Source organism: Cuculus canorus, chromosome 1 (genome assembly GCF_017976375.1).
Source record: "Cuculus canorus isolate bCucCan1 chromosome 1, bCucCan1.pri, whole genome shotgun sequence".
Classification (NCBI taxonomy): Eukaryota; Metazoa; Chordata; class Aves; order Cuculiformes; family Cuculidae; genus Cuculus; species Cuculus canorus.
The window spans coordinates 123423501-123451344 of record NC_071401.1 but is presented as its reverse complement, the minus strand read 5'-3'; the positions used below and the strand labels follow the sequence as shown (position 1 = coordinate 123451344).

General features: G+C 42.2%; 1 protein-coding gene across 3 annotated transcripts in view; it reads right to left on the bottom strand.

The window, feature by feature from the left end:
* Positions 1-229: 229 nt before the first annotated feature.
* GTF2E1 (general transcription factor IIE subunit 1) overlaps positions 230-27844 on the bottom strand; it is a 55761-nt gene continuing 28146 nt past the window's right edge. For all 3 annotated transcript variants that reach the window (XM_054065841.1, XM_054065831.1, XM_054065851.1), the window contains exons 3-5: positions 9896-10097; positions 5258-5505; positions 230-1996 (exon numbers count right to left, since the gene is read on the bottom strand). In XM_054065841.1, the coding sequence (XP_053921816.1) occupies positions 1566-1996; positions 5258-5505; positions 9896-10097 (881 nt within the window). In that variant the 3' untranslated portion in view covers positions 230-1565. The remainder of the gene's footprint in view (positions 1997-5257; positions 5506-9895; positions 10098-27844) is intronic.

The window sequence follows — 27844 nt, the reverse complement described above, 5'->3', positions numbered from 1 at the left end:
GGATGGTTTGTATTGAAAAGGACCTTCAAGATCACAGAATCATGTCCCTGTCCATGGGCAGGGACACCTTCCACTGGATCATGTTGCTCAAAGCCCCGTCCAACCCAGCCTTGAACACCTCCACGGATGGGCGATCCATTTCAAATAGTTCTTCTTTCAAAGGAGAGCTTCAAATTGCCTTTTTTTTTCTTTAATCGAGTAAATCAACATAAGCAAACCACGTTCCCAACTAGGCACATGACAAAGATGACAAAGGGGAGAATCTTCTTTTATTACTCTTTAAAATGACTTAAAAGCAAATTTAAAATACGATTAAAAAAAAAGAAAAAGGGGCGTCTCAAAATATCAAGCAGCTGAAAATAAAACCACAAGGGAGGCATTACAAGTTTAGCAGAACATAGAGAGCAGTATAAAACAGATTTACAGTCTCAGTGAACAGCAAATCCATGCTGTCCATGTAAACCGAACAGCACATAATATTGCCCCCACCTCCTGGAACACAAAATTATTTTTATCATTTTATTTCACTGTACGACTGGATAGGAAAACACAACAATTGTAAAAAAACCAACATTTTCACCTGGAAGAGAAAAATGTTAAAAATATGATATTGCTCTGTAGGCACTGATGAATGTTTTCCTATGGTAAAACAGTGTGCCAAAGCAGAATTCAAAATTGCATATCTCCTCTTAAGATGATACAGCCCTGGTGCGACTGCAAATCAAAACTGGCTACGTTATTTCTCTGGCACTGCCTGACTGCAGCCCTGCCCAATATGAACAGTCTGCAACACTAGAGTCTGGACAGGGCTAGGCAGAAGTGATAGGCAGCAATACTGGAAAATGAAGGTATCTCCTGATAAATCAAAGTGCTCTGAGAGCTTAGATCCATGGAGAGCTTGCATTACACTGGCAAAGAGTGACTGGCTGTGCTTGCCAAGGCTTCCACTCTGCGTGCTTCAAGATACCCCTGACCTTGAGGTGCTGAGACCTAGTGAGGAACAAATGAGAGCAAGAAAATGTTGCTGCCCACAGGGCTGCTTAGAAATAGCCAGTGGCCAGTGGCTGCTGGCAGGAGGTCAAGTACAAGCCCTGCCCAAGCTCACCATTAGCAGGCAAGCATTTCCCTCTCCTCTCCCCTCACTGAGCACAGGTAGCTGTAACATTACTTACACCCTCCTCTGCAGAGCACTCTGACGAGACCACGGAGCACTTAACATCCTCTGAGGGCAGGGATGTGGACTTAATTAGGATCTGTGACAAAAAAAAACTCAAAGCAATTGGGGGCAGGCAGCTGATCAGGCCTTGGAGAAGGTGCAGGGCACTCTGAAGCAGATTTTCACCTTGCAAGCACTCTCACTTCTGAGACTTGTCCTCCACTACCCGTTTTGGCACATGCAGCCCTCCTGCTCCCCCTCTCTGGTGGGCAAGATGCTTGAGATTAGCAGTCCCTAGCCTCAGTGTCCCTATGCACAGGGGAGGAAAGATGCACTTTAGTCTTCTGTTTCACTAGGGAGTCTCTGGCTTAAAAAGTCACTTTTTAAAAAATGCCGTGGCAGGAAGCAGTTAATCAAACATATCCTCAAACATGCGTCGCCCCATGGCTATGTAAACTTCTTTTTCTTCTGGCGTCATCTGAGCCACCAGCTCAGGGCGCTGGCTCACTTGGCTGTATGAATGCGGACGCCCAGCCACCGTGACAGTGGGGTCCTCTGCCACCACCTCAAACTCTTCATCTTCATCCTCATCCTCCAGCCCATAAGTTGTGGTGGCTGTGGCGGGAGGGCGGGGAGGGGATTCATCCTCTGACTCGCTTGTCTCACTCTCAGAGTCACTAGCGTTGGCACTGGAGAGAGGAGCGGCACCTCCAATAGTGACTGCTGAAGCAGAAGGTGTCTTCTTCTCATGGATAAGCAGAGCACGCATCACCTCCTCATTATCATCCAGAGCTGCCCGGCTCTCTTCACGCTCCTGGAAGGCATCCAGATCCCTGCTCCCTGGAAAGAAACACAAGGGAATGATCTTTTCCTCACAGAGCTCTGGGGAAAGGCCCTGAAAGATTTCTGGACCTGTATTCATTACTGCCACTAGGCATGCTTGGTTAAGTCATACCCTTTCTCTATGCCAGCTCCTCCTTCACTTAAAAGACAGATACTTTTTCTCATAACAGCAGAGCAAGTAATGACATTTCCTCAGAGCTGGGAGGCCTGGAGTCGCTGTGGCTCCCAGCTGCACAGGAGCACATCGCAAGAGAAGATAACAAAACACATGATGTGCAGGCACCTGGAAAAGAGCCCCCAGGAAGGATTCCAGCTCAGGTGTCCCTCAGCTGGGCTGATGCACTTACCACATTGTGGAGGAGAAAGGAGTCCTTAGGACCTAAATCTGGGATTCCGCATATCCAGCCTATGCACCTAATGACAACACGTGTCAGAGACACAGCAAATATCTCCGTGCTGTTTAACAGGTGAACAAGCACAGACTGTTTCCTTTTTGTCCCTTTCTAGGTTGTATGACCACAGCCTGGATAACTTGTAGTGATGACAAAGACCGTGGGGTGTTGCTTGCACAGGCCATAAAAGACAGAACCAAAACCAGGCCTTGCCCAGTCAAGCTCCCCATCTATATGGATTAAGACAGAGAAGCAGATGAATCCAGGCAGACAAGGAGTATGCAGAAACCATGTGTTATAAAACAACAGTCAAAGTAGCTGTGTCTGGCAAGCTCAGCAGTGCACCTACTACCAGGTGGGAAGGGGAAAAGCTCATTACAGGAACATGGTGGTAGCAAGCAGGATCTATCTCGTGAAGCAGATGCAACTTACAGCCTGCAGGCAAGCTCCACAGCACAGCGTGGAAGACTGCGTTAGAATAGCTCCAGCTCTCCAAGCTGAAACACAGCCCAGACAGTCTCTCAGGCTCTCTACCTGGACCTCTGATTTGAAGGGGATTGCAGACTCCCAGGTGACAGACACATGGCCTGTGCTCCTCTTTCAGTAAGCTTGGCTGTGCAGCAACTGAGAGGGTTTGATTTGGCTTGGGTGCAGTTCACAGATTCAAAATATAAAATTTGTTCAAAAAGCAGCATTACACAGAAACCCTCTCCTAATCTGACATTTGCTGAGAGGAATGTGAGTCCACCCAGCACCAATAAACCTACAGGCAGTATGGAAAAAAAAATCAAACCAAAACCAGAACAAAAAATGAAATACAGAGAACCTTATGTAAAACCAAGGCCTAAAAAGCAGGACAGACTCCCCGTGGCAAACTATCTGTCTTGCACAAAACGACGTTGCCTATGAACAATTGCTGAAGCTTTGTGCCTTCATACATTAATGTCATTTGCTGCCTTCTCCAAGAGCTGGACACCCATGGCTTCAGCACCACATCCCGGCAGTTGGCACCCAAGCCTTCCTCCCAGGGTCAAAAATTTCACTGGTTCCTTTTTTCAACTCAAGATGAAAAAATGCTGAGAAGCAGGTAAACTAAGGAAGTAAGTTCTGCATTTAGTACTAAAAGCCAAGGGAGTCTGTGGTCACACCTTTCCTGTGGTAAAACAAAGGCCAAAAGGCCCACTCCTAACTTCATTGGACTTGTGTTTTCATTGTAAACAAAGCTGTAGTAACGGGTGAGAGGTACAACTAATAATATTAGCGCATGGGCAAAATTCTTGAAAGAAAGAATAAAGGTGCTGTTGTTGGCAGCCTTGTGCTCAGCTCATTGCTTGTGACTGTAGATTATGAGAGGCTACAGGAGAGCATATCTTGTGAAATAATATTGTACTGCATCACATTGAGAGCCATGAAGTGACAACGGCCTAGGGTAGCTTCACAAGTCTGGCTTTGTGGCTCAGGAGTGGGGCTGTCTCTTGCTGGCAAGAACTGCTCCTGCCAAATCTAAGCAATGAGACTTTTCCATCAATGGTTCCAAGTTTTCTTCCTCCTCGTTTACGTCATCCAAGAGCTACAGAAATGTGTTGCAACAGCAATTTCAGGCAATTTCCACAAGCCTCCTCTTCAATCTCCAGTAGTGGCAAAGGTTAAGCAGCGATGCCATCATGCTGAGACACACTCCCCCTCCACGTCTTTCAGTGGTACCTGAAGGCTCTCTACAATGTCTACAATGTCTACATGTAATGCTGTCTACAATGAATGTCACCTCAAGGAGTCAATTTAAAACTACAGGTGAATTGAATGTCTAGCAGAAAAACGGGGTGGGAATGCACCATGGCTGGTGAGTAACAACATCATCTGCTACAGACTGCAGAGGGAGGTTGTTCAATCACCTCACTTTGTTTAATCTACTTGGAAATTGTTTGGGGATCTGTATGTTTGAAAGGCATTGCGTGCAAACAAGTTCATTACCTACGCTCTGACCATTATTTGACATCCATTTTCTTCACTTCTGCCATACCTACATATTCCACTCCTTTCCTGAGCACTGCACTGGTTCCAGGTTCTCATACTCACTCATGCAGTTCCCTTTTGCCATCTTCTCTTCCAAGGCCATCAAAAGTTTCAGTCTATAACCCTCAAATGACTTGGAAGATCGAATCAATTGATTCACTCTCGTAAAAATCATAAAAAGTCTGTATTTCTTATTTTTAATGTGTGAGCTGAAACGGCATGCTTACCAAAGCAGAATGTTTCTATTAGTGGTTACAATATCTTGATTATTGTGTATGGACAACCTAACCCTAACATGTATGAAAATAAAAACAAAGATAAGAAGAAACACACAGAAAGCAACAAAGACTCATCTGCCATGGTGACAGACCTTCCTACTGTACTTCCAGAAGCCATACTCTTCATATAAATCACATTTTGACAAACAATTGGTGAGAAGGTGGCTGGGAGCACAAAACCACTGCTGATAGACGTGGCAGGCTTCAGAGTCACCAAAAGTCAATAACTGTTAGCTTTCAGCAGTGACCTGTTAGGGCAGCAGCTTTCTCAATGAACCTGAAAGATCTTCATCCCAAAGCAATAAACACTCAAGCTGGAAGATCTAACAGATAATTAACATTTTAGAAGTCCACAAACGATTTTGTGGGCAACTCAGCTTTACTGAACTAGGTTTCAATCTTGGATCTAATAAGTCAGGATGTTTTACATTTACCTACCTTTGCACAGCAGAGGGGAGCAGACAAAATCCACAGTGTTGGGAGCAGCTGTACACATACAGGGGAAGGAATTTTTGACAGCACATTAAGAGCATCACATAAGCAGAGCAATACTTCAGCTCTGTGAATTTTCTTACCATCTTTGATTTCATCAGGGTCATAAGCCCCTTGCACTGTGCTCTCCCTTAGCCAAATTGGCCTCTCTCTGACTGGCTTTCCTTCGCCTGCAGATCGGTTAAGATCCTCCTGGTCCTCCATGCTGATGACAACGTTCTGGGTATACAAGTCCTCATATGATGGTCCTTTTGTAGTCCATGCTTCCCGATGGTGTCCACCTGCAAGGCCAGCTGCTGTCCCTGAACCAGTACCAGCTGCACGTTCTTTGCTATATAAAAGTCAAAGAGACAAACACAGAACACTCAGAACAAGCCCTTTCTTGGCTAGCATTTCAACATATAAGCCATGCTTAGTTACCTCTCGTGATCTGCATCGAGACCTTGCATTCTCATTTCTAACATGTGGTGCCAGGAATTTCAACACCAGCTTGCTGGTTTGTGGAACTTGTGGGTCTCTAATCAGAAACCCTAAATGACGCGAGATCTGTACTATCCACAGCTTTGGGAGAACTAAAGAGTCCAGGCAGAGAAGGAGAAAGATAAGAGGTCAACTTCAAACCAGAGGACTGGGGCTGAGCAAAAGACTTTCTATGGTGATGGTGTGTGGGAGGAGGCAAGATAGAACTGTCTTCATCATGGAAAAACTGGAAAGAAAAAGGTGATGACCAATGTGAAGGGCACAACAGTCAAAGCTTGGCCCTCTTCTGTTTTCTGAGAGGAGCTGCAGCCAGCACATTTTCCTCTGGGTTCCCTTCTAGCTCAGGAGACTGATGGAGAAAGAAACATTCCTGCTTGGATCTGGTGGAAGGAGGACCACAGGTGGAGTATTTTCCGCACAGTGATGGCAGTGAGCCTAAAATACTCTCCCTGGCATGTGCTGCTTCATACATGTTGATCAGGGAAAGCAGCTGAATGGAAACTCTCTGGGTGGGGAAAGCCAAACATGACTGTTCCTCTACCTCTACTTCAAAATCATATTTCATCTTCTCGGAGAAACACATCCACTGCAGAATGCACCCACCCTCAGCCATGTAATTTCAGTCATCTGTCTGCCACTTATACCTAAGGCTTTTCACAGGTGAAGACCTGACCTGCCTGGACTCCCGCCTCTTGTCCAGAGCAAATCCATCAAGGATACTCACAATACCCCTGCTCTGCTGCCAGCTGAACTGCCAGCACTTGTCAGTGAGCATGGTTCACTCACCGCCATCTACCCAATGACCTCTTCTCCAATCAAGATACTAAAATAAGGTTGCAGTTGGAGAAGACCGGAGTAATATGGAATCTTCTTAATTCAGCAACAACTTAAACACTCCTTGATGAGCTAATTCTGCTGGATTTTTAGGGGTGAACAGTGAGGGGAGAACACAAATCATGTCTCTTCTCCAGCTAAAAAATAGTTTTGTGTTCAGCCACAGTTTGGATTGAGGGCTACTCCCAGCCTCCTAACTGTGAGTTTGCTGGGGGTCTGTTAGCAAAACACTTTACAGCATCCATGTAAGCATGCATCCACACACTAACAAGTTCTCTCCTGCAGCCAGCCTTGCTAGAACTTCACAGCAGCCTTGAATTTTGGGGCAGAACACTCATTCACATGTATTGCTTATATAATCTAAGGAACCACACAGAGACCTTCTTCCCAGTGCATTATTTAATGTGTTGGTACCTTTCAGCTCTCCAAGACAGGCATGTGTTCTGTGAAAAGTACCACTCTGCTTCCCACACAATAGAAATCTCTAACTAGCGTTTCCCTGACGATTTTATGTAATCCACTTTCTTCACAAGATACACAATACAGCTCTCTCCCAAGCTCTCCCTCCTCATGACTGCAGTGTGACAGCTGAACACTCAGTAGTGCCAGGAACTGTTTAATAATACTTTTGCACAGAAGTCCCTGCAAGTGTGCCTGAAATGGACTTTTTTTCCCTATGCAGTATCATTTCTGTGCTTCTATGAATTAGCAGAAGACTTATTCCATGACATCCAGAACATCTGAAAAATGAAAGTAACAATTCTAAGAGACACCTACAATACTTGTTACTTTAAGCCATGCACTGTAATGTCCCACACTTAGAAGGAACCATTTAGGCACTTTCTGGCTACTTTCAGACCTCATTGAGCTTTGCAAATGTGCTTCAATCCAGGACCTTTTGTTCTTGGAACTGCATCTTAAGTGACACTGTTGGCAGGAATGCACAGCCCCTCAAGACTACATGGCCAGGGCAATACTCCTTACTGAAAGAAGAGATCTTACTGTTCAGCAACCTTACAGGCACCACAGAGCAGGTGAAGGGAACACACTCTTAAATCTCTTTCTCTCTCTCTCTCTTAGATCCAAGATCTGCTTTTTCCTCCCCTAGGTTTAGACTTTGAATAGCCATCCTGTAATTAGGAACTGTGGAAGCTCAGTGGCCCAGATGTGGCTACATTTTGCTCTGTTACCCATTGGTTGCTTTACCCTGATGGAACTCCCTTAATGACTGGTTTGCTGCCTCTAAAGATCTTTAAAGATGCCATAAATAATCCTTGACATAGCAGAGGTATCGCCTGCAAAAACCACACTGTGCAATGGGGAAACAACTTGAAATTTTAAATCTCAATCCTGCCCAGACTGTTAATAAAAGGTCTTGCATAAAGCGAATAACTCTTTTTGTGCTGTGTTGAAATAAAGCACTTTTTCACTCTGCTGCTCTTAAGAGCTTCAACTTCACAACAGACAACCCATGGTCCTTGATATTATGACCACCGAAAAATAGTTCTGTGAAGACTATTGTTATGTAAACCATGCTATTTTGACATAAGAAAATGGAGAGGTTATTGAAATCCATCTGTTTTAGAAAACCACAGACAAGGGCTTAGGTAAAGTAGGTTTACTTTGAAACCTGTGGGGCTAATGACGCTCTGCCAAGATTAAGAAAATTAACAGCCTCCTAGAAAGGTCTAAATGAATATCTGTCCAGTTTCCCATGACATGTGAATGACAGCTCTGCAATGTCAGTGTGGTCACTTAGAGCTGTAACTCCCCTGAAAACACATGAAGTTGCCTGCATCAGTGCAAAGAGAACATACTGCACTTCATGGCTTTTTCTGGTCGTTTCAGAATCACAAATGCCAGTTTTGCCAATGATTTTGTAAAAATGGGAGAGAATAAATAACCCAGGGTTTGGCACTTCTTAAAAAAATCTCACAGCAGTGCTATCATGCAATTACCTGCTCTGAATTAATAACAGTTAATAAATAATTAAATCATTGGGCTGAAGCAAGCTGTGTTCAAGTAAGCATTTAAAAAGCTACCTATTTATTTTGTCACTCCTTTCACAGAGAAATCAATCATTTCCAATATTTTTTAAGTATTTAAGAGTCAAGAAAGTGGATGCTGCTTTTTAATCATGGGACTGCATCAGGCTTTTCCTGTGGTCATTTCCTGTGCACAGAAGGGGAAGACTGAGAAACGACTCTTTTTCTGGTGGGGTTATCCCAGTTCTACTGCTCAAACTACAGATCAGTGTTTTTAAAACAAAGTCTAGCAATTCAGCTTGGGCATAAAGCTTCAAAGACTCCTCATAACACCAAAGATGTGTTGAGTGACCTTGGAAAAGTCTCTTCCCCTCTCTGTATTGCTTCTGTTTTTTCCATCAGGATGATGAGGAAAATTAGCTACCTTCTTGGCTAGAAAAAGACTATGAATAGACAAAGAATTTTTTATTATATTAATTAGAAACTGTCTAGCATGAATATACGAGGAACATTCTCTCTCAAGGTTAGCCTGGGAGAAAGAAAAGGAAGAGTCCTGCTTGCTCTCCTATTAACTAAAGCCAAGCACCCCAAGGCACTGTGGGAACACTTCCCCTCGTGGTACATTTATTTCCCCCCATGTGTTTAATTGATTTTTTTTTAAACACAGAGAACTGCATCACATTTCGCTAGAGCTGACAGAACTGACAGCTCCCCACATCTTTCTGCGTTATTTAAACATTATCTGTTTTTGTACAGCTAGGAAGGTTCTGAAAGAAAGTTTCATTTCCCATGGGTAGGAATATGGGTAGGAATAAAGAGTTTTTGACTATAACATGGCCTCCTCCCGAAAAGATGTGTATAACAAGTAGGAGAAAATCAGAAGAAAAAAAAAAAAACCTTATTACAAGTAACGTCTTCAAACTAGAATGCTGCTATATGCGGATTTGAAACTCAAAGTGTAGAATGCTGATTAGCTTAGTTTCAAAAGCTGTGCAGAAACAAAAGGAATAGAGGAAAGATAAGGATTTGAGAGAAATAAGACAGTGTAGATGGCACCTTCAGAGCTTTGCCAAGTGGCTGCAGTTTGCATTTCTTAAATACTGGGGGCAAGGGCTTGGTATACACACCAGCTGCAGCACAGCAAGAAGCAGGTAATTTGAGTACCTCAACTCACAGAAAACTAAATGCAGGAGGAGACTGACCAGAAGACAGTCATCTGCCTTGTTTAGTAAAAAAATTATTACAGCCCTTAGTCTCCTTATAAACCACACATTTCTTGGGGCAGTTGCTTGCATAGTTAGTGTTGAAAAGGTAAATCCTCAATGCAGCCAAAGGCTGCACAAGGTTTGGGAAAGCCTCAGGGAGTGGAAGAATGCACTACAAGGAAGAAGCACAGTGAGAGAAGACCAGGCACGTTCCCACCTCTGCTTCAGGGCAGGAATCTCTGTAGGTTCTGGCTCGAGGATTTCATGGGCTAAGTTAACATCTTCCGTCTCACGAAGCAGTGCATAAATGGGCTCAATCTGCTCATTAAATCTTGCCACGAGTGTCCTTGCATCCTTTTTGGGCATCGCCGACTCATCTTCCTCCACTTCAGTCTCACAGAAAGTACAGCGGAAAGTTCCTAAAACAAAAAAAGTTTCTAAGCATGGGAAGCAAAGCAGCAGGCCTGGCTCTTTATACAGCCTGTTAAACAACAGTGCTTTGCTGTTTCCTTAGCTCGATGCTAAATAGCATTTCTCCCCTTGATGATCCCTTCCCACACACAGTGTACCTGGTTATTATTTAAGCAGACAACAAAGCCAGCACTTTGATGCCAGCCAGCGATACCCAGTTGGGTACGGTTTCTCGCTCTGAAAAGCCCAGCTGGGCTGCAGTGCCTCTACTGAGACATCTCCTAATCTCACTCCCTCTTTCTTGTTGCACATTTTAAATGTCAGCTACGACTGGGCTGTGATAAAAAGCTATACAATACACTCTCAGGAGTTCAACTATCATCTGTTTGCTTGCATATGTATCTCCTAGGCCACATGAATAGGCTAATTTCACAAGGAAACAGAGTGTAGTTTTATACTGCACCAACCAGCCTGCAGTAACTGGTGGTATAATAATTTTCGCTCTGCAACTAATGCAAAAAAGATGGCTACTCCTTCTGTTTCAGGGCCAAAACATGCAAAACAGTCATTTCTGCAAAGCAGCAAATGCAAAAACTTCTCCTACCTAACCGTCATATTAAGTTATAAAAATTAAGAATGGCAAAATAGGAATTGTATGAATGGCCATTAAGAATAAGCGCGTTTTACAGAACCCATTAGAATCTATAAAAACAGGTCAAACAAATGGTTGCATGGCAATGCAGTTACAAAAAACCTACTGAACTCCTGCACAGCAGGCTTTTTGGTTTCATCACTCCATCTGCGAGCAGGACCCTTGGGGCAGTACATGCACAGTAGGACCTTACCATATGGTTCACTATGACGGGAGCAGCACGGTATAATGACTTATCCTTGCAAATGCTGGACTGAGAACATAGCGCTGCCTCCTCAGAACACTCACAGCCAGAGTGATGCTCACAGGCTTCTCAATTTCTCTAGTCCCTGCGTGATTTTTTTTTATTTAACCATTCTGTGACACCTATACACAGCTAGCATCAGCTCTCAATACCCCAATGAAGAAAGGAAAAGATCTTTTTTACCAATAAGGACCCTGAGGACATCTAATATCAGAGAAATTACAGGCTTATATGTCTAAAATCAGAATTAGAATCAGTACTGAAGTCTGCTATATCACTGAGGCTATGTACAAATGCAGTCAAAAGAATGAGATTTGCACAGGGCACAAGGCCATGATGTAATGAGACAGACTGGCAAGGCAGGGCTTCTGGTATCTTGTTTGGCTGCTTACACAGATTTGCTAGTCTTGTCACTTCATTTTTCAGTGTACTTCCTTCTCTGCCTGTAATACAGAGATAAAAACAGACCTAGCTTCTTCACCAAGGGCTGTGAGGGCTACACAATACTTGCACGCTTCTTGGAAAACACACAAAAGCACTATTCATGACGAGACAGATCTGTTGCCTCTCACCAGCCTGTAGAGATGCAGTTTTCTACCTCAGCACCATCTGAAGTAGCTTGTACTCATCATTACTCATAATTAATGCAAGCATGTTGTATATGTGGCCTGTAACATGTACACATTTACCGCAATAAACTCTCTCTTTACAAAATTTGTCTTCTCTTATGTGTAAAATCTAGAGTACCTAACTACAGCAGTATGCGAAGTAAAAGATAAGTGGACAAAGAGCTCTTCTCTCCTATCCAAGCATGAAACATTCAGGTTATTTTTTTCAGGCTGTAAAAACTGCCCCTACTCATTAAAAAACTGTACATTATGTAAGCTGGCAGCCTGGCAAAAACTGAAGGCAAAGTTTGGTCTCCTTATCCCACATGTGAAGCTACCAGAATGACACACTGGCAAACCAGATGAATCAATTTTAAACAATTAGCACATCTCATTTCCCATAATGGACTAAGTGAATAAGCACAGGTTAATGACGAAACTCCCCTCTTTTCACCACCCTTCCCCCAAAAGTCCTTTTAAATGTTTCTGAAACAACTCAGACTTTTCATGCTTTCATCAGTGAACCCCACAAGTATTGGCAAAAGATTAAGATTGTAGGGAGAATGGTTCCAATTCAGAGTACCAAAAAATCAGAAAGTAAATAAGGCTCCAATGAAATGGAACTTCGAAAGCTATCATAGATTTGCTGCAACTTCCACCCCTCAGGGTTCCTAATAAGCAAAAAAAAAAAAAAAGAAGTTAATAGATGAATTATGTAAAGAATCTGGGAATAGGTGAAATGACAAGCTTCCTCCATTAATATGCTGATTTTTTTCCGAGGTGATGCAGCATTTCACAGGAGGCATATGTGATTAGAGAAGTGGAAAGTTGCTTTGCCATGGCAGATGGCATTTATATGTTGCAAACCTCTTTCGTTAGACTTTAGGAGGTCACCAAACGTCACCAGAGCTTTTATGACAAGGCACATCACATCAGCAGTGACACATGTACCTTGCAGATATCAACCGCATGTGACAAACATGAAGCGGAGGCCACCCGAAGGCTGAGAATGGCAATGTTCCCGCTCTGATAAAGTATTTCTTCCTTCAGCCCTTAAGCAACTGATAGTTTTCCATTCAAATATGCTGCATGAACCAGAACAAGTAGATATCCTGAAGCAAACAGATGTGAGACTTTCCTGCATCTTGGAAACGCTAATGGAAAATGTACACATCCCCTCCTTTCCACACATACTCAACAGACCTCTCTGGTCGCACTGTTAAAATCCATGACTGGATTTTAACATGTCCTCATCTGCTCCCAGACTCTCCAGGACAGATATGCTGGTAATCCAGGTCCCCGGGGCATACTAAGATTAAAGCAGCTCAAGCTCTGAAGTATAGGGCCAGGGTATTTAGAGATAATTCCTAGTGACTTGATGTCACTTGAAAGAAGGAAAAGGTCAAATGCCCATATGCACTGCATGCACAATGTCCAAACATTCATGCTGCATCTGCTAAAATTAACACATTTAACCATATACAACCTCCTGAGTCTGAGCCCAGATTCTGCTTACACCCTTCTCAAAGGTTTCAAGCGTCATTTGCAGACCAACAGGAGGTCTTCCTTCCACTCTGTCTTTGGGATACTGACCCAGACTGTCACTAGTCTGATACTTGCAAACTATTTAATTTTCAGCCTAAAGTTACTCCCATTCATTTCATCCCTATTTACTGTTGTGCCAAAAAGCGTACTTTAGCTCAGCTACCTTCCACCTTGCTTTTAACCCTCGTTATATTTACAAACTGTTCTCTTACTCATCCCTCCTTCACCTTCGCCATACCATCTTCATTTTGCAAGGATCACATGGTTATTTTTATATGGTGGCTTATTTTATAAGCCACACATTTTTCTTTGCCTTTTAAAACTGGGCACCCATTCCTCCAACCATGCTATCAGCCTCATTGGGCACATTCTCCAGTTTGCTCTCATCTTTCTGCTATAAAGCTGTTCCGATGAGTTCACCCAGAAGCCCAATGGCATTAGGGCTTCTCTGATAGCCACTGAGACCTTTTAAGACCACAGTGTACAGATCATGAAAGTGCTACCTCAAATATCCCAAGATCTAACAATGCCCCCAGATAGTTCTTCTGTCTTTGTAGCTTCCACTTGATGAACTCCATGTTTATAGAAGTTATATTTGCATTAGATGCCAGGTGCATGACACTGTACTTCATACTATCATCTTTCAGCTCCTTTTTGTTCCTCCAGTCTTCATCCTCATCCAATTCTTTATTCTTGACTGCATCACAAAAACATTAAGCTAATTTATTTTCAAAATCTCTCACAACCTTTTTCTAGAAGTACCATTATTACCCCTATGTGGAGAATGAGCGAAGGCACATATGGCACAATTTCAGAAGTATCTGCTGATTTGAGCAGTACTTGATTTGAGATGCCTAAGAAATGCTTTTCTGAAACTTCTGTTCCTGAAACTTCTGCACAGCCTGCTTTTCAGAACACAGGCAAAGGAACACACATTTCTCTGGTCTCCTCTTCCATTTTCTCATCAACCCATTCTTCAATACAACCAAAATGTTCTGTGATTACATTTGCCTAAGCAATTTAAACTTAGTTGGATGCACGGAATGGGAACAACTCAGTATAAAGTAAGCGTTTGACAAAGTTTTGAACAGAACAAAAACCACAGACAATTCCTATGCCTTCCCTTCGTGAATGATCCAAGCTCATGCAATGGAACCACTTAGCAATCTAAGTAATAGACAGTGCTGTCTGTACAAATTATAATTAACTTCCTTTCATTTTTCATTGATTTTCAAGATTTAGAGGGCCGTTTACGATAGGACCTAAAGGCATTTCTCTCCTGAATCATTAAAGAAACAAATAGTAGGCCAAGTGGCTACAACAGACCCAGATCAGTAGTTACCATATCATACTCAGCATTTGTATATAAGTATACTCACCTACTAGAAATAGCAACCTGGGAGATTAAATTGAAACAAAGAGTTTTAATGATCTTAACGGACTGAACTAGTTACAGAGCTAATTGTTAAAACAGTTGATTGTTAACTGGATTAATGATAATGCAGATTAGACTGTAGGAACTGTTGATCTTCAGTGACTCCTAGACTTAAATGGACTTCTCAGCTCTCATTAAACTGTCCTCAGCATGTCAACAAGAAAGCAACTCAGTGTGCCTGAGTGGGAAATGCGCTCCTACCCCATGGAAATATGAGTCTCCTGCTGATTTTATTGAGTAGCTTTCCTTGGCTCCATCTCTCTTCTCTCCCTATACTGGAGATCTATAGTTCGAAGTACATTCATATTCACATTTTACTTTCAAAATCCCAGTTGTTCTAGGCAAAAAATAGAGAAACCCCACCAATAAAATTTGTCTCCTGGACACCACAGCGATACCATTCTCTCTTGCAAGGACTTCAGTTTTTCTACACACACATTAAGAGCTAAAGCACAGTGCATTACATAAAATGCAATGCCAAATCTCATCTTCCTGAGACAGCTTTCATGGCCCACTGGATCTCAAGCTCTTAAGGACACTCCACAGATCAAGGCCGGCTGCAATACTCTTACCTTGAAATATGATGCAGAAAGTGTGTGGTTTGGGACAATCCAGAGCAGTAACATTGGTTCGAGACAGTAAAGAGCAGAGCCAGAACACGCGGGTGATACCTGAAGGTAGAGAGCTAAAAAAGCACACGGGATGGTGATGCTGAGGGATGGTCAGATGCCATGGCTGTAGTTTGAAGCTGAGTACACAGCACCCCTGTGAACAGCACTGCAACCAAAGCATGACACTCCCTGTATGAGGCCCGAGCAGATGTGAATGTGGACTGCTAAATACAGCATCCTGCCCCCAAAGTGGCACCTTGATTTGTAACAGGCTAAGAAAGTACATCTCCTCTCTCTCTCCTCCTTTCCTGAAGAGGTACTATCAGGTACATACAATTAGAATTGTGGGCAAGAAGGATAGTATCAATCAATACTAAAGGCTGTCTGACGGGCCCTATTATCAGATCCTACACTGAAATTTGCTAAAGCATCTTCTATACCACAATTCTGCCTCAGATGAGTGAGGAAGTGTATGGAGAGCACGTTTATAAAATGTCAAGTACAGCAGTTCAGCTAGAAATGGGGCTAGGAACAAATAATGTAACTAATACTGTTATCTGAAGAGAGATTTTAATCTCCTTATGAATTTTTGTGCAGTATCTGAATTCCTAAGTTGTGTTATCTGCTGTTTACAAATGGGATCAAGACCCAAAATAAAGGGGAAAAAATCCTTTAAAATTTACATGCCTCAAATCTATATCCAATTTCTCCCAGGTCTCTATATATTCTAGCATAAATCCTACTGAGCCAACAGTTATGAGACCGATACTTCTCAGTATCAGACAATAAGGTTTTAAGACAGGTTCCTGTGAATTAGAGTATGAGCAAGGACTGTTCAACTGCAAACAGCTTGTTTTCACTGACCTGTTCAACATGAAATGGGACTGTATGGTGGAGGCAGGAGGATAAAAATCCAGATCCCTGGACAGCATTCAACTGTCTAGCCCACATGCATGACAGGTTTGGGAAGGAGTCTTATATTTCTACCCTCCAAATGAGCCTTCAAGAAAGGTTTATTCTATAAATTCAGTGACTACAAAACACGATATTTGATCATACTATTTAACACCATTTCATAATATATGCACATTAAGATATACCTCTGAATTCTGACTACCTAATTTTGAGCCTTAATAATGTTTCTTAAACATTTTTCTCATTCAATATAGATTCAGAGCACTGAATTGCCCACCAGGTATTAAACAGAGAGTAAACATTTCATTTGGGATTAATGTCAATCAGTTTATTTTCAAAGCTTCTATTATTGTAATATAGACGTAGCAGGCACAGCATTTTCAGGGCACTTAAGCAGCTGTATTATTTCTGATTCAGATGAGGAAATTCTGCCAGAAACATGTTCAAGAACTACAACTTACCAACATATGAAAAATTATCGAAACAATTAGATTGAAAAATAAAAACAAGATGGCAACTTCCAACAAAACCAAAAAAGATAAAGGCATACTCTTAAACACACAGTAGGATTAGCAAAAGAAGACAGAAACACATTTTACAATTGCCATTAACCAGTGTCTCACTATAGTCGGAAGGAAATTTCACTTAGCCAGTGCATATGTTCATGTATTATTTATTTTCATTGTGAACAGTGTGTAAATCTATACAAACTGAGGGACCAGCAGTCCTGGAAACAGATCTTCTCTCTACTAAGCTGCAGAGTGGATTTTACATGGGCAGTTACATTATACTAGGCATAATCTGGAAAACTGGTATCGCTGGAATGTTGTTATGGATGGCCAAAATAGCGTTCAGCACTTCTTCTGGGCCCTCTCAGCACAATATGAACCTTGCTGTTAACAAAAAAAGTAGGAATTGCTGAGATAACACACCCTTAGCAACCCTTCAAACACATAAGGACACAGTTTCTTCCCTGAAAAACTGAAGCATTTAGGGACAAGGAAATAGGTTTCAGAGGTTTATTCCAGATCCCTCTGTTTCAGGCACTGGCAAATACGGGTTACTTCCCATGCCTGAGATCCATTTGTTAAACCACACCAATACTTCCACATTCCTGGGAAAGATCTATCCTTCCATGTTCACTGTCACTACCCAATCCCTTTAGTAACATACAACAGATTCCCATTGGAGAGAGATTTACAACTCTGACACACCTACTACGCTACTTGTAGTAAAAAAGGGCTTCAAATTCAACTCAAGGCAGCTCAGAACTGCCAACAACTGAAACCCCTTACTTTCAAATTCTCTTAACAGGTGGCAAGAAGAATTCCCTACTGCATGAGCTTCCCCCACAAAGCTACCAGGGTGGCCAACAGAGATCAATAGAGACAAAAAATGTCATTTTCTTCTCGTTATAATAAACCCCAGTTAAAAAGAAGGGTACCCAAAGGAACATGCTGTGGATACTGAGACTTTGCATTTCATGCAGATCTGCTCATGTTCACACAAGAAATCGAAGAACAAAGAGCAAACCTGAAATCCTTAAACCATAGTCCCAAGGCAGTATTTGGAAGGCTAATGGGGCCAATGTCAGAAGCATGCATTTCTATACCCGTACTTTAAACAGTGGTGGACTTCACGATGGCAGCAGCTGGCAACGGCAAGAAAGAGGAAGCAAGGCAGTGAGCTACAAGCCAGTGAGCTACAAGCCAGCATGCCACTTCCAGCCTTATTTTCAATTGCGTCAACACCAAAAGGTCAAGCTTTTCTTCATTTTAATTTTCACTTTGTGTTTTCTGTGGCTTTGGAGGCCTGTCACAAGGAACAAAGCAAGTTTTTCAGATGCTAGTTACTTAAAAGTAAAGATAGTCTATTATCAGAACAAATGTCATGTTACCCTCCTTCCTGAAGGTCTGGAATAGCTCATGGGCAACACTCACCAGCTATTTACTGGTGTAAGAGAACATGTTCCTAGCCTGAAGGTTTTGAAAGGTACCCCTGTGCTGCACAAATATTCAATAGTAAGTGGTTAGAATGAGTCCTGCTCTCCAGTTGGCTTTTTGTGATACACTTTTTGCTGGGAATACTAAGGACGATGGAAGCTGGCATTTTCTACTCAAATGGCTTGTATTCTCAGCTATACAAAAGATAATGGATCCTCTTCTGAGACTTGTGCAAATACCTTTTGCCTGGAAATCCTACCTTTCAACTGCTGCCTTACACAATACTTCTATAAATCTATTCACTCTTCTCCTACTTCTCACATTTTATCACATGCTGCCTCACTTGTTACCTGCCATCAAGAGAACTGGAATACCCACATATTCTTTTTTGTACCTCTAGATATTCTCCTGGATAGTCACACCATTCCCTTTTCTCTTCTCCTGAAGGAGTTTAAAAACTCCTTCACACAAAAGTCCTTCTTTCTTCTTTACTCTCAAAGGAAATATCTTTTCTCCCTTCCTTGTGAAAACTGGGCATGCCAAATGAGACACCCCAAACCCGTCCAAGCAATGCTGCATGAAGAGCCACTTCTCATGGCTGGGAAAGGATTACAGTACAGGCAGATCCCACTTGTGGAGCCCCCTGTATGTAACCCAGTGCTCAGTGCTGTGGTCAGAGCTCGCAGAAGGGAGAGAAGTCAAAGTAAGTATTATGGCAATACTTCCTCCAAAGACAGTGCACTCAGTGCCCAACAACCCTTCCTTCCCCTCTGTCTATGTGGAACCATTAGGGTGATGGGAGTGGCACTGAAAGCTCAGGCAGCACTTCATGGCTGAAGCAGTTGCTGGCAGGAAGGACCCCATTTTCCCATTAAGTATGATAGAAAAGAGGGAGCAAATGGAAATAGAGGGAGTGAACTGAGCTCCAGACTGTGGGAAGGTGCCAGAATTACCATGGAGAGAAAAAAGTTGGCAGTTTCTAAGCAGCAGAATTGCACAGGTGCTAGGAGGTAACACACTGCAGGCCTACAAAAATGTTGGAAAAAAAAAAAAAAAAGAGGATGAGTAACAGTGCACTAGGCAAAATGTGCAGGAGAAATTCATAAGGTCACTCAAATCCTGTCCCACTATACAAAGTTGGACCTCTTGTTAAACCAAAACTGAGGTCTGAGTAGCTCTCTCCTGTACTGCCTCAGAGAAAGCAGCAACAGTGGTGGGGGATTTCTCTCTTACCTTCCCAGAGAATGATCTTATTTATCCCTTTTCTTTTAACTCACACAAAGGGAACCACATGGATCTACAGAAGTAAGAAAGACTAAACAGCATGGTGTAGTGAGACAGCCACAAGAGCCATGGGCACACATGAAAAAACAAGATTTCTGCTAACAACCCTTCAAAGATCAAATTCCCAGCACTCTCACCTCCGCTATCTGCTTGGAAAGGAGGTGCTGTTTTCAATTACTGTTGTTTTTGGAGTATAAGTATCTCCTACAGCTAAAGGCAACTTTTGCCTCCTGCACTGCAATGCCTCATCGCTGATTTCGTGGTAAAAATGACTAATATCCACCAAAGGTACCTCCACACTGCAGGGTTTGTACATACTCCCATCTTCCCAGCATCCAACCACTTGTGAGCAAGCCACCTCTTGTGCACATAATTTTCTTTAAGCCGTCCTCTAACTCCAGCAACTTGAATGCCAAAAGAAGCAGTCTGGAGAGACAGGGCAATGAAATAAACTGGTTCCCCGAGATTATTTCACTTATTAAAAGAATAAATAAGATGGGACATTTCAGGTATTAGGGATGCAAAATACTAGTCTGACCCTCCTGCAGTGCACACAGGAGAACTGACCAGAAACAAAGCCAGCCAGACTAGTTTTCCAATTCAGCCTGATCTAGAAAAAAGAAATAAGCCAGTAAAGTAACTGATTTCCAGTCTCATCATTTTCATCACCAGCAAGAGAAAAGGACTTGTTAGTATCAGGAGTGTTTTAACAGTGTTTCTGACCTAAAGATTATCTGCTGCTGCAGATAACTCACTAGTGATTTGCCATCTCACTTATAGAGCTTTTACAAAGAGATATTGATGAAGCTTATAGTAATGCCAAAGCAATAAAAAGCCTCCTTGACATCTGCAAATTTTGAGTGTCCAGAGGGACCACTTAAATCATTCTACCTTATTTCTGCTTTAAGTTCATTTCTTCTTACTGCTAACATCTCAAATTAGATAACCTGAAATATAAGAGCTGAAGAAGCTTAATTCAGCCTTGCCTCATCTTCCACTTATGGTTACATACAGGGCGAGCCCTCAGATTATTTTGCATAGGAAATACCTCTTTAATAACCTAAAACAGCACTACCACTTCAAAAGAAAGTATAAAAAAAAAAAAGATGACCGGTTAAGAAACATGACGAAATAGCAGCTTTCATCCCACCTTTTTTATTTTACAATATATGCTTGTAAAGAATGTACTATTTAAGGTAGACTGTGCAGATCTGACACTCTTAGATTAAAAGTGGTTAATGCATCACCTGAAACATCTTCCAAAACAAAAACATAAGTGTTCCATAAATTACACTCCTGCAAAATGCATCTTTGCCCATCAGACTGAATAGACACTAAAAGGAGATGCCATGACAGATAGCCTGGACAACAGAAGTAGAAGAAACAAAACGAGAATTTTAGTTAAATGATGTTACTAGAATTACAAAATAGACAGCTTATCTAAGTGATCAAAATTTACTGTCGATTTCCAACACAAAAAACAATAACCAAAATTGTACTCGCTAGTTTATTTCATTTGACGCACCTTCTAATTCTTACACTATTTCATTAACCTCTTTAGTCAGAGGTAAAAACCAACAAAGGTAACATGGATACATTACTGTCCATATCACTAAAGCACTGAAATGCTTAAGTTGTACCTCTGATAGTGCCTTTCAGCTCAATGGGTTGAATTAGCTTTCATCTACTTCATTAACCTAGTTTGTTTTGCAAGTGCATAGTGAATTAAAGTTTGTGGAGTGTTTCAAGCACAGCAAGTGCCAAGTCCTTTCTTCTGACAAAGACCACAAATCCAAACCAGGCCCATCCATGGGTAATGTTTCACAGTATCCATATTGAAAGTGCTCGTAAAGGTCCTATAAATCTCTCAATTTTTTTTTTTTATTTTTGATGATCTACAATTCCACTGAGACAAAAGTAAGAAGATGTTGACCAAGCTTTCCCAGTTGGTTTTTAGGAGCGAGGCACACCTGCAGATACGGAAGAGTATGAGTTCATTTAAAAAAAGACAAACCCTAAAACATCCCTGTTTTACTTTTTACATAGTCTTTTCTCCTTCAAAAATTTCTCATATCTTCAAAAACAAGTGCTTCTCCAATAACTCATTTTACAGACCTGCTTCTCTTCTCTTCCTTTCCTTTTCCCAGGGTATGCAGTGGCTTCACTGATCATGTGCCACAACAGCTCCTGATTAATTCTGATAGACAACCAGCAGTTAGTTGGCACATCATCATCGCCCTAGGATGAACAATAATCTGCCTCGCCATCTGCTCCCAAATTTATTTTTAACCAGTCATCACTCCCTCCAGTGCGGCAAGTGTGGCAGGAATGGCACCCTTCCCCCTGGAAGTGTTGTGCTGCAAAGTGGTGGCAAAGGGCGAGAGGCAAACGTCCAGTTGCATGGCCCTGAGCATCATGGTGGATAGGAAACAGATGGAGAAATATAGGATCAGAGGCAAGAAAAATTGCTTCTTCTCCCTAGGGGCAGATAACTGCCTGTTCTCCAGCAGTCATGGAATGCCTTGCTGCTTTTCAGTTCTTTGGACAGGTTTGAGAATGTTAAATGGTCCAAGGGGGCAGAAGAAGCAGGGGAGATGATGTATGATGACCATCTACTGATGGGAGTATGCATCCCCACATTTACCATACAAAAATTCAGCAGAAAAGCTTTTTTTATCTCTTTCCCTCTGGAAGTCAAAATTATACAGCGCTGACGGCCAGACATTGGCCTAAGCAAGTTGTGTTACTGGGCCACTAAGTCTCAACCTATGACATCCCTCGTGTAGCATAAACTTGATTCATTAACTTCCTTTGAAGAGAAGCACCAAGATGTTACATTGGCAGAGGAAGCTCACTGGGAGCCATGGGAAGGACATAAGCACAGGCTTGATGAAGAGAAGTCTGAGGGCAGTGAGGAGGTTCATTAAATAACTGCACAGCCCTGCTCACTGCCTTCACATTCACTTTCAGGTACAGTAGCACAGCCCAGGAAGTGACAATTACAGTGGCACAGTGCCGATGTCACTGCTGAGAAGCCCTGCTGTAACCAGCAAACTTCAGGTAAACGGTGACGCATTTGGAAACTGATGTCATATTGTAATAGAGCCATAGAAATAAATCAGGTGGAGACTAAAGCTTCCTACAGCTGTTGAAATGAGTTACACATCTTTGATACACTGTCAGCAAGATCTGATGATTACACCACGGAAAACAGGGAACTGGTGAAAGCAGTCTCCGGGATATAAACAAGAATTGTCAAATCTAAGAAGGACAAGCATAAAAGGCAAAAAGAGAAACTCCGAGGGATCTGAGAAAGAGGAGAAATATCAAAGGACCTTAGCAGGTTTCCAGTCCATCCTTGTAGTCCAATCACAACAACCAGACCCAGCTGCTCATGACTTGATCCAGGCATGTCTTGAAGCCTTCCGGGGTGGAGACTGCACAACCTCTGTGGGCAACCTGCCGCACTTGCTTGACTACCCTCATGATAAAATGGTCTTGTATCAGTTGCAACCTCACTTAGATTTATACCATCACCTCCTGTTCTCCCACTAGGCACCACTGTGAAGATACTGGCTTTGTCTTCCTGGTAATCTCTTCTTAGTGACAGCTATTTGATGCCATGCAGTCTGATGCTGGACTGTCCTGCAAAACATTCTCATAAACAATCCAGGGAGAAAGGCTGCAGGTGAATTGACAATAAGGAGGATGCACACACACAAAGTATTCTCAGGAGTAGGTATCAATAATTAGGTATCAGCTGGGACAGTCCTATGAAATGAGACTCTGACAACAGTTAATATTTTCTAGTGACTGGCAGATAACTAAATTCTCCAAATCTAGTTCACAGTTTAGAGGGCAGAAGAGGTTACAAATGCTTTGCGAGACAGGACTGCAATTCCAAGTAGAAAAACGCTTGGAATATATTTTACACAATTCAGTAGAGACAGGTAGAAAATACTGCATTTGAGTGGCCAGAAAGAGAGAATTGTTTTGGGAGGTCACTGCAAAAAACTCAGGTTTATATCAGAGGACAAAACCAGGCACAAACAGCATTATACTGCCAAAAAAAAATGCTGCTATGCATATTAATAACTATGTTGTGCAAAGTATGAGACAAGAGTATGCTATCCTGGTTTATTCCACCCTATGAATAACAAGGCAAAGTGCAAGGTCCTGCACATAGGTCAGAGCAATCAGCAGAATTGATACAGGCTGGGGGATTGAAGAGATTGAGAGCAGCCTCACAGAGATGGACCTGTGGGTGCTGGTGGATAAGAAGCTGGACATGAGCCAGCAATGCATGCTTGCAGCCCAGAAGGCCAACCATGTCCTGGGCCACATCCAAGGAATCATGACCAGCAGGGTGAGTGAGGGGATTCTGCTCCTCTACTCTGCTCTAGTGAGACCCTTCCTAGAGTCCTGCATCCAGTTATGGAGTCATCTGTGCAGGACAGAGATGGATCTGTTGGAGTAAGTCCAGAGGAGGCCACAGAAATGATCAGAGGGCTGGAGCACCTCCCCTGTGAAGAGAGGCTGAGGGAGTAGGGGTTGTTCAGTTTGGAGAAGACTCCGAGGAGACCTTATTGCAGCCTTTCAGTACTTAAAGGGGGCTTATAAGAAAGATGGGGAAAAACTTTTTAGCAGGGCCTGTAACAATAGGACAAGGGGTAATTGTTTTACACTAAAAGAGGAGAAGTTTAGACTAGATATTAGGAAGACTTTTTTTACGCTGATGGTGGTGAAGCACTGGAACTGGTTGCCCAGAGAGGTGATAGATGCCCTATCACTGGAAAAACTCAAGGCCAGGTTGAATGGGGCTCTGAGCAACCTGATCGAGTTGAAGATGCCCCTGCCCACTGCAGAGGGGACCTTCATGATCTCTTCCAACCCACACTATTCTGTGATTTTATGAATATCTCTGGTGATAAACCAGGTGCAGCTTCAAATCCCATACTTGAAGACGGGGACTACATCAATGATTCCAAATGAAAAAAAATTACACGGCTTAACATGTTTCATTAGGGAAAAACTGGAAAGACAGACTTAAGGTGGTGGCGTTAAGGAACAGCAATTTTTGGATATTTAGTACGTTACAGTAATGAAAACAGTGACAAACTGTTCTTCAGTTTCACATATAGACACAGAAGACTACTCACAGTTTTAATCTGGGGTAAAGAAACTTTGGGTTAGGGTATTAAAAAAAACAGGATGAGCAGCACTGGAATATGCTAGCCATGGAGTTTAAAATGGGCTATCTCTTCCAGTCCTGCACTGTATCTGAAAATAGCCCTCAGCATATTCTGAAATGCAGATATTTTTTTATTGTATACTCACTCCCTACTTTGTACCTAGTTTTCAAAGCAGAAACAAACATAGCATTTTTTAAAGCTGCAAAAACCATAACATTGACAACCAAGAAAGAAAAATTCGAACAGAACTTCCCTCCCACCACTGAGGGCTGTTTAATAAATGAGACTGCTAACAACAGCTTTCCTTGCAAAATTTGAATCTGCACTATCATTCTGGTTCACAAACAAATGCTTTATCTCTTGTTTTAGGCTTTCTTCTGTACATTTCCAGATTGCCAGTTTCAGGATATGCTTTTCTACTATGCTTATTCTAAAAGCCAATAAGCCAAGGTCACAGTAATTGATAGGTACCAAGCTGCACCACACCTCTGGAGCCCTGTATTCTTTACTGAAAGTAACCCATCACTATGAAAACAGTGTTCAGAAAGAATTGGTTCAATATGCACGCTCCGTGCAACAGTATGCATACAGACAGAAAATGTGGCCTTTGTAGAAGACTCTGGAATCACCGCAAATGATCACGTCAACTGCCCTCTGGCAAGCACAGCAGTCATTCAAGAACTGTGAGATATACTTTTCTCTTGCTGCAGGAAAGCACAGTGCAGGCTGCCCTACCAGACGGCTGCGTACTCTGGTGATTGTAACCAGGAAGCTACTGCACACAGAGCTGGCGATCCACAGAACAACGCTTAGCCTGAGTGCCTGCAGGTCTGTGCTGTGCCATGCTGTGCTGCCTATATACCCTGGCCACAGGATAAGCTTGGCCAGTTAATCATACCAGAGAACTCTGTAGGCAGGAATAACATCAGTGGTTGCACCACCATATCTTTATTAAAGCAATGCAGCGTGCTCTCATGTAAATTTTCTTTTGCCCAATGGCAGAAATTATTAGTAAGTTTCTTCTACAAAAATCCCCATAAGAACACTGAAGACCATCATGCTGGTGAATCTCCCTGTGGATGGGGTTCTGAGCCCTGACTGGAGGTCTGTCCAAAGCTGCACAACATGGGATTCCCAGCATTGGAAGGGGCCTAAGATTATCCATTCTTACTTTCCTTCTCGTTAGTTCCAATAAATGATACTTTAATCAATACCTCACAGAGTCTGAATGCCTGCCTTTGTGGGATCACAGCAAAAGCTTGTACCAGTGTCTTACGCATGACTGACACAAACCATCTGCTAACCTGCCTAAGTGAATGTCACAGCAGTGTTTTTTACTTTAACACAATACTTCATGTCTGACTCTGCACTGAACATCTCATGATGCTTTTGTCCTGTTTTTCCAGTCTCCAACATATGCAAGCTGAAAGAAGAGTATAAAATTGCAGGTTGATTTCTATGAGAAATTCGCGATACATTCTTTACTATCATATTCTTTGCTATCGCTCCTAGCACTTTACACTCATTTACAAGGGATGCTACTCTTTGGGAGACTCTGGACAGAGTGAACTTGTTGATTTGTAAGTAGCGTGGAAGAGAGCTTAATCCATCTTAAATTCATTTAAGTGATCACCACTAAAAAAATCACGATAACATTCTTGACCATTTACACTTTTAAGTAGTTTGAGGGGTGAAAATAACAGATGATGAAAGTAACCAAAAGTCACCTTCACGCTCAAAACAATATCCAGAATCTGAGCCAAGATATTTGGGATCTCAGTTTGCCGTAAGTGATTTTAACGAATCACAATAAAGCACATTAGAATAATAACGACTAGCATGAGAACTATTTTAAGATCAAGTGATAGTTTGTTTTTATAAATAAAAGGTTATTTTAATGAATAGTTTTCTTAGTGAAAACTAAAACCCATTACTTTTGTAGAACAGTTCAGTGTCTCTCCTGGATTGGACTGTTGTATACAAATAAGTTTAACATAACACCAGATCATACATGAGCTTAATTTTACAATGTACTAGTTTAATAGATCTCCCAGAACCACAGAATGAAGCTGGCATTCATATGACGCATATGACAGCTAGAGACAACTCTTCCCACTGGACTTAAGAAACCCAAAACCAGACAGGAAGACAGGGATTACTAGTCCATGGGGCTCACTTCACTGGCAGAATACAGAAAGAAGCTCTGTTACAGATCACTTCTGTCTTAAATGTCTGTGACTGCTCTGTAAACGCTTTAAGTCAGGGAAGATGAAAACCTTGTCTAGTATCAATGCCCATGTTTGGGAGGAATCTCTCTCCTCCTCTCTCCCTTTTATACAGTCACAGAATCATAGAATAGTTTGGGTTGGAAGGGACCTTAAAGATTAACCAGTTCCAAGCCCCCTGCCATGGGCAGGGACATCTCCCACTGGATCAGGTTGCCCAAAACCTCACCCAGCTGGCTTTGAGCACCTCCAGGCATGGGGCATCCACAATTTCTCTGGGCAACCTGGGCCCAGGCCTCAGAATGTACACAGGAAAAGGTGTCGTCCTAGTATCTAGTCTAAATCTCCCCTCTTTCAGCTTAAAACCGCTCCCTCTCATCCTATCCCTGCACTCCCTAATACAGAGTCCCTCCCCAGCTTTCCTGTAGCCCCTTTAAGTACTGGAAAACTGCCCTAAGGTCTCCCCAGAGACTTCTCTTCTCCAGGCTGAACAACCCCAACTCTCTCAGCCTGTCCTCATACGGGAGGTGCTCCAGCCCTCTGATCATCTTTGTGGCCTCCTCTGGACTCACTCTGACTCAGTTGTGTTATTGGAACATTTTCTAAAGTCCTTAAAATACATTTTTAAACAAAACCAGTGTTAAGCCTAATTTTGGCTTTGTTCCAAGGTCTTCAAATAAGTAGAAAAGTTACCTGCCTCAGTTTACTGAGCTGTGGTTTATTTTTATTTTAGCAGTACTAACTAATGAAGAGTGCTACTCTACATGTGATATTTTGCAGCACAGGCAGATGAAAGGATTTACAGCTTCAAAATGTGACTTGAGAAAGAAAATAACAATAACCCAGACTTTGAGGGTTTTTTTGAGGATGAGAGTTTGGAAGTCTGAACTCAGAGTCACTTCTTAGGTTCATCACCAACTTATTTCCAATTAGGAACACATCATATATGTATCCATGCAACATATGTTTATATATGTATGTAACTGCCCCAGATGTCACTGTAACAGTGTCAGTTATCACCATTAGAGAACATTATTGACACAATTATTAGTTTTTTTAATTTCTTAACTTTGCTGCCAATAAGTGGCAGCATATTTTAAT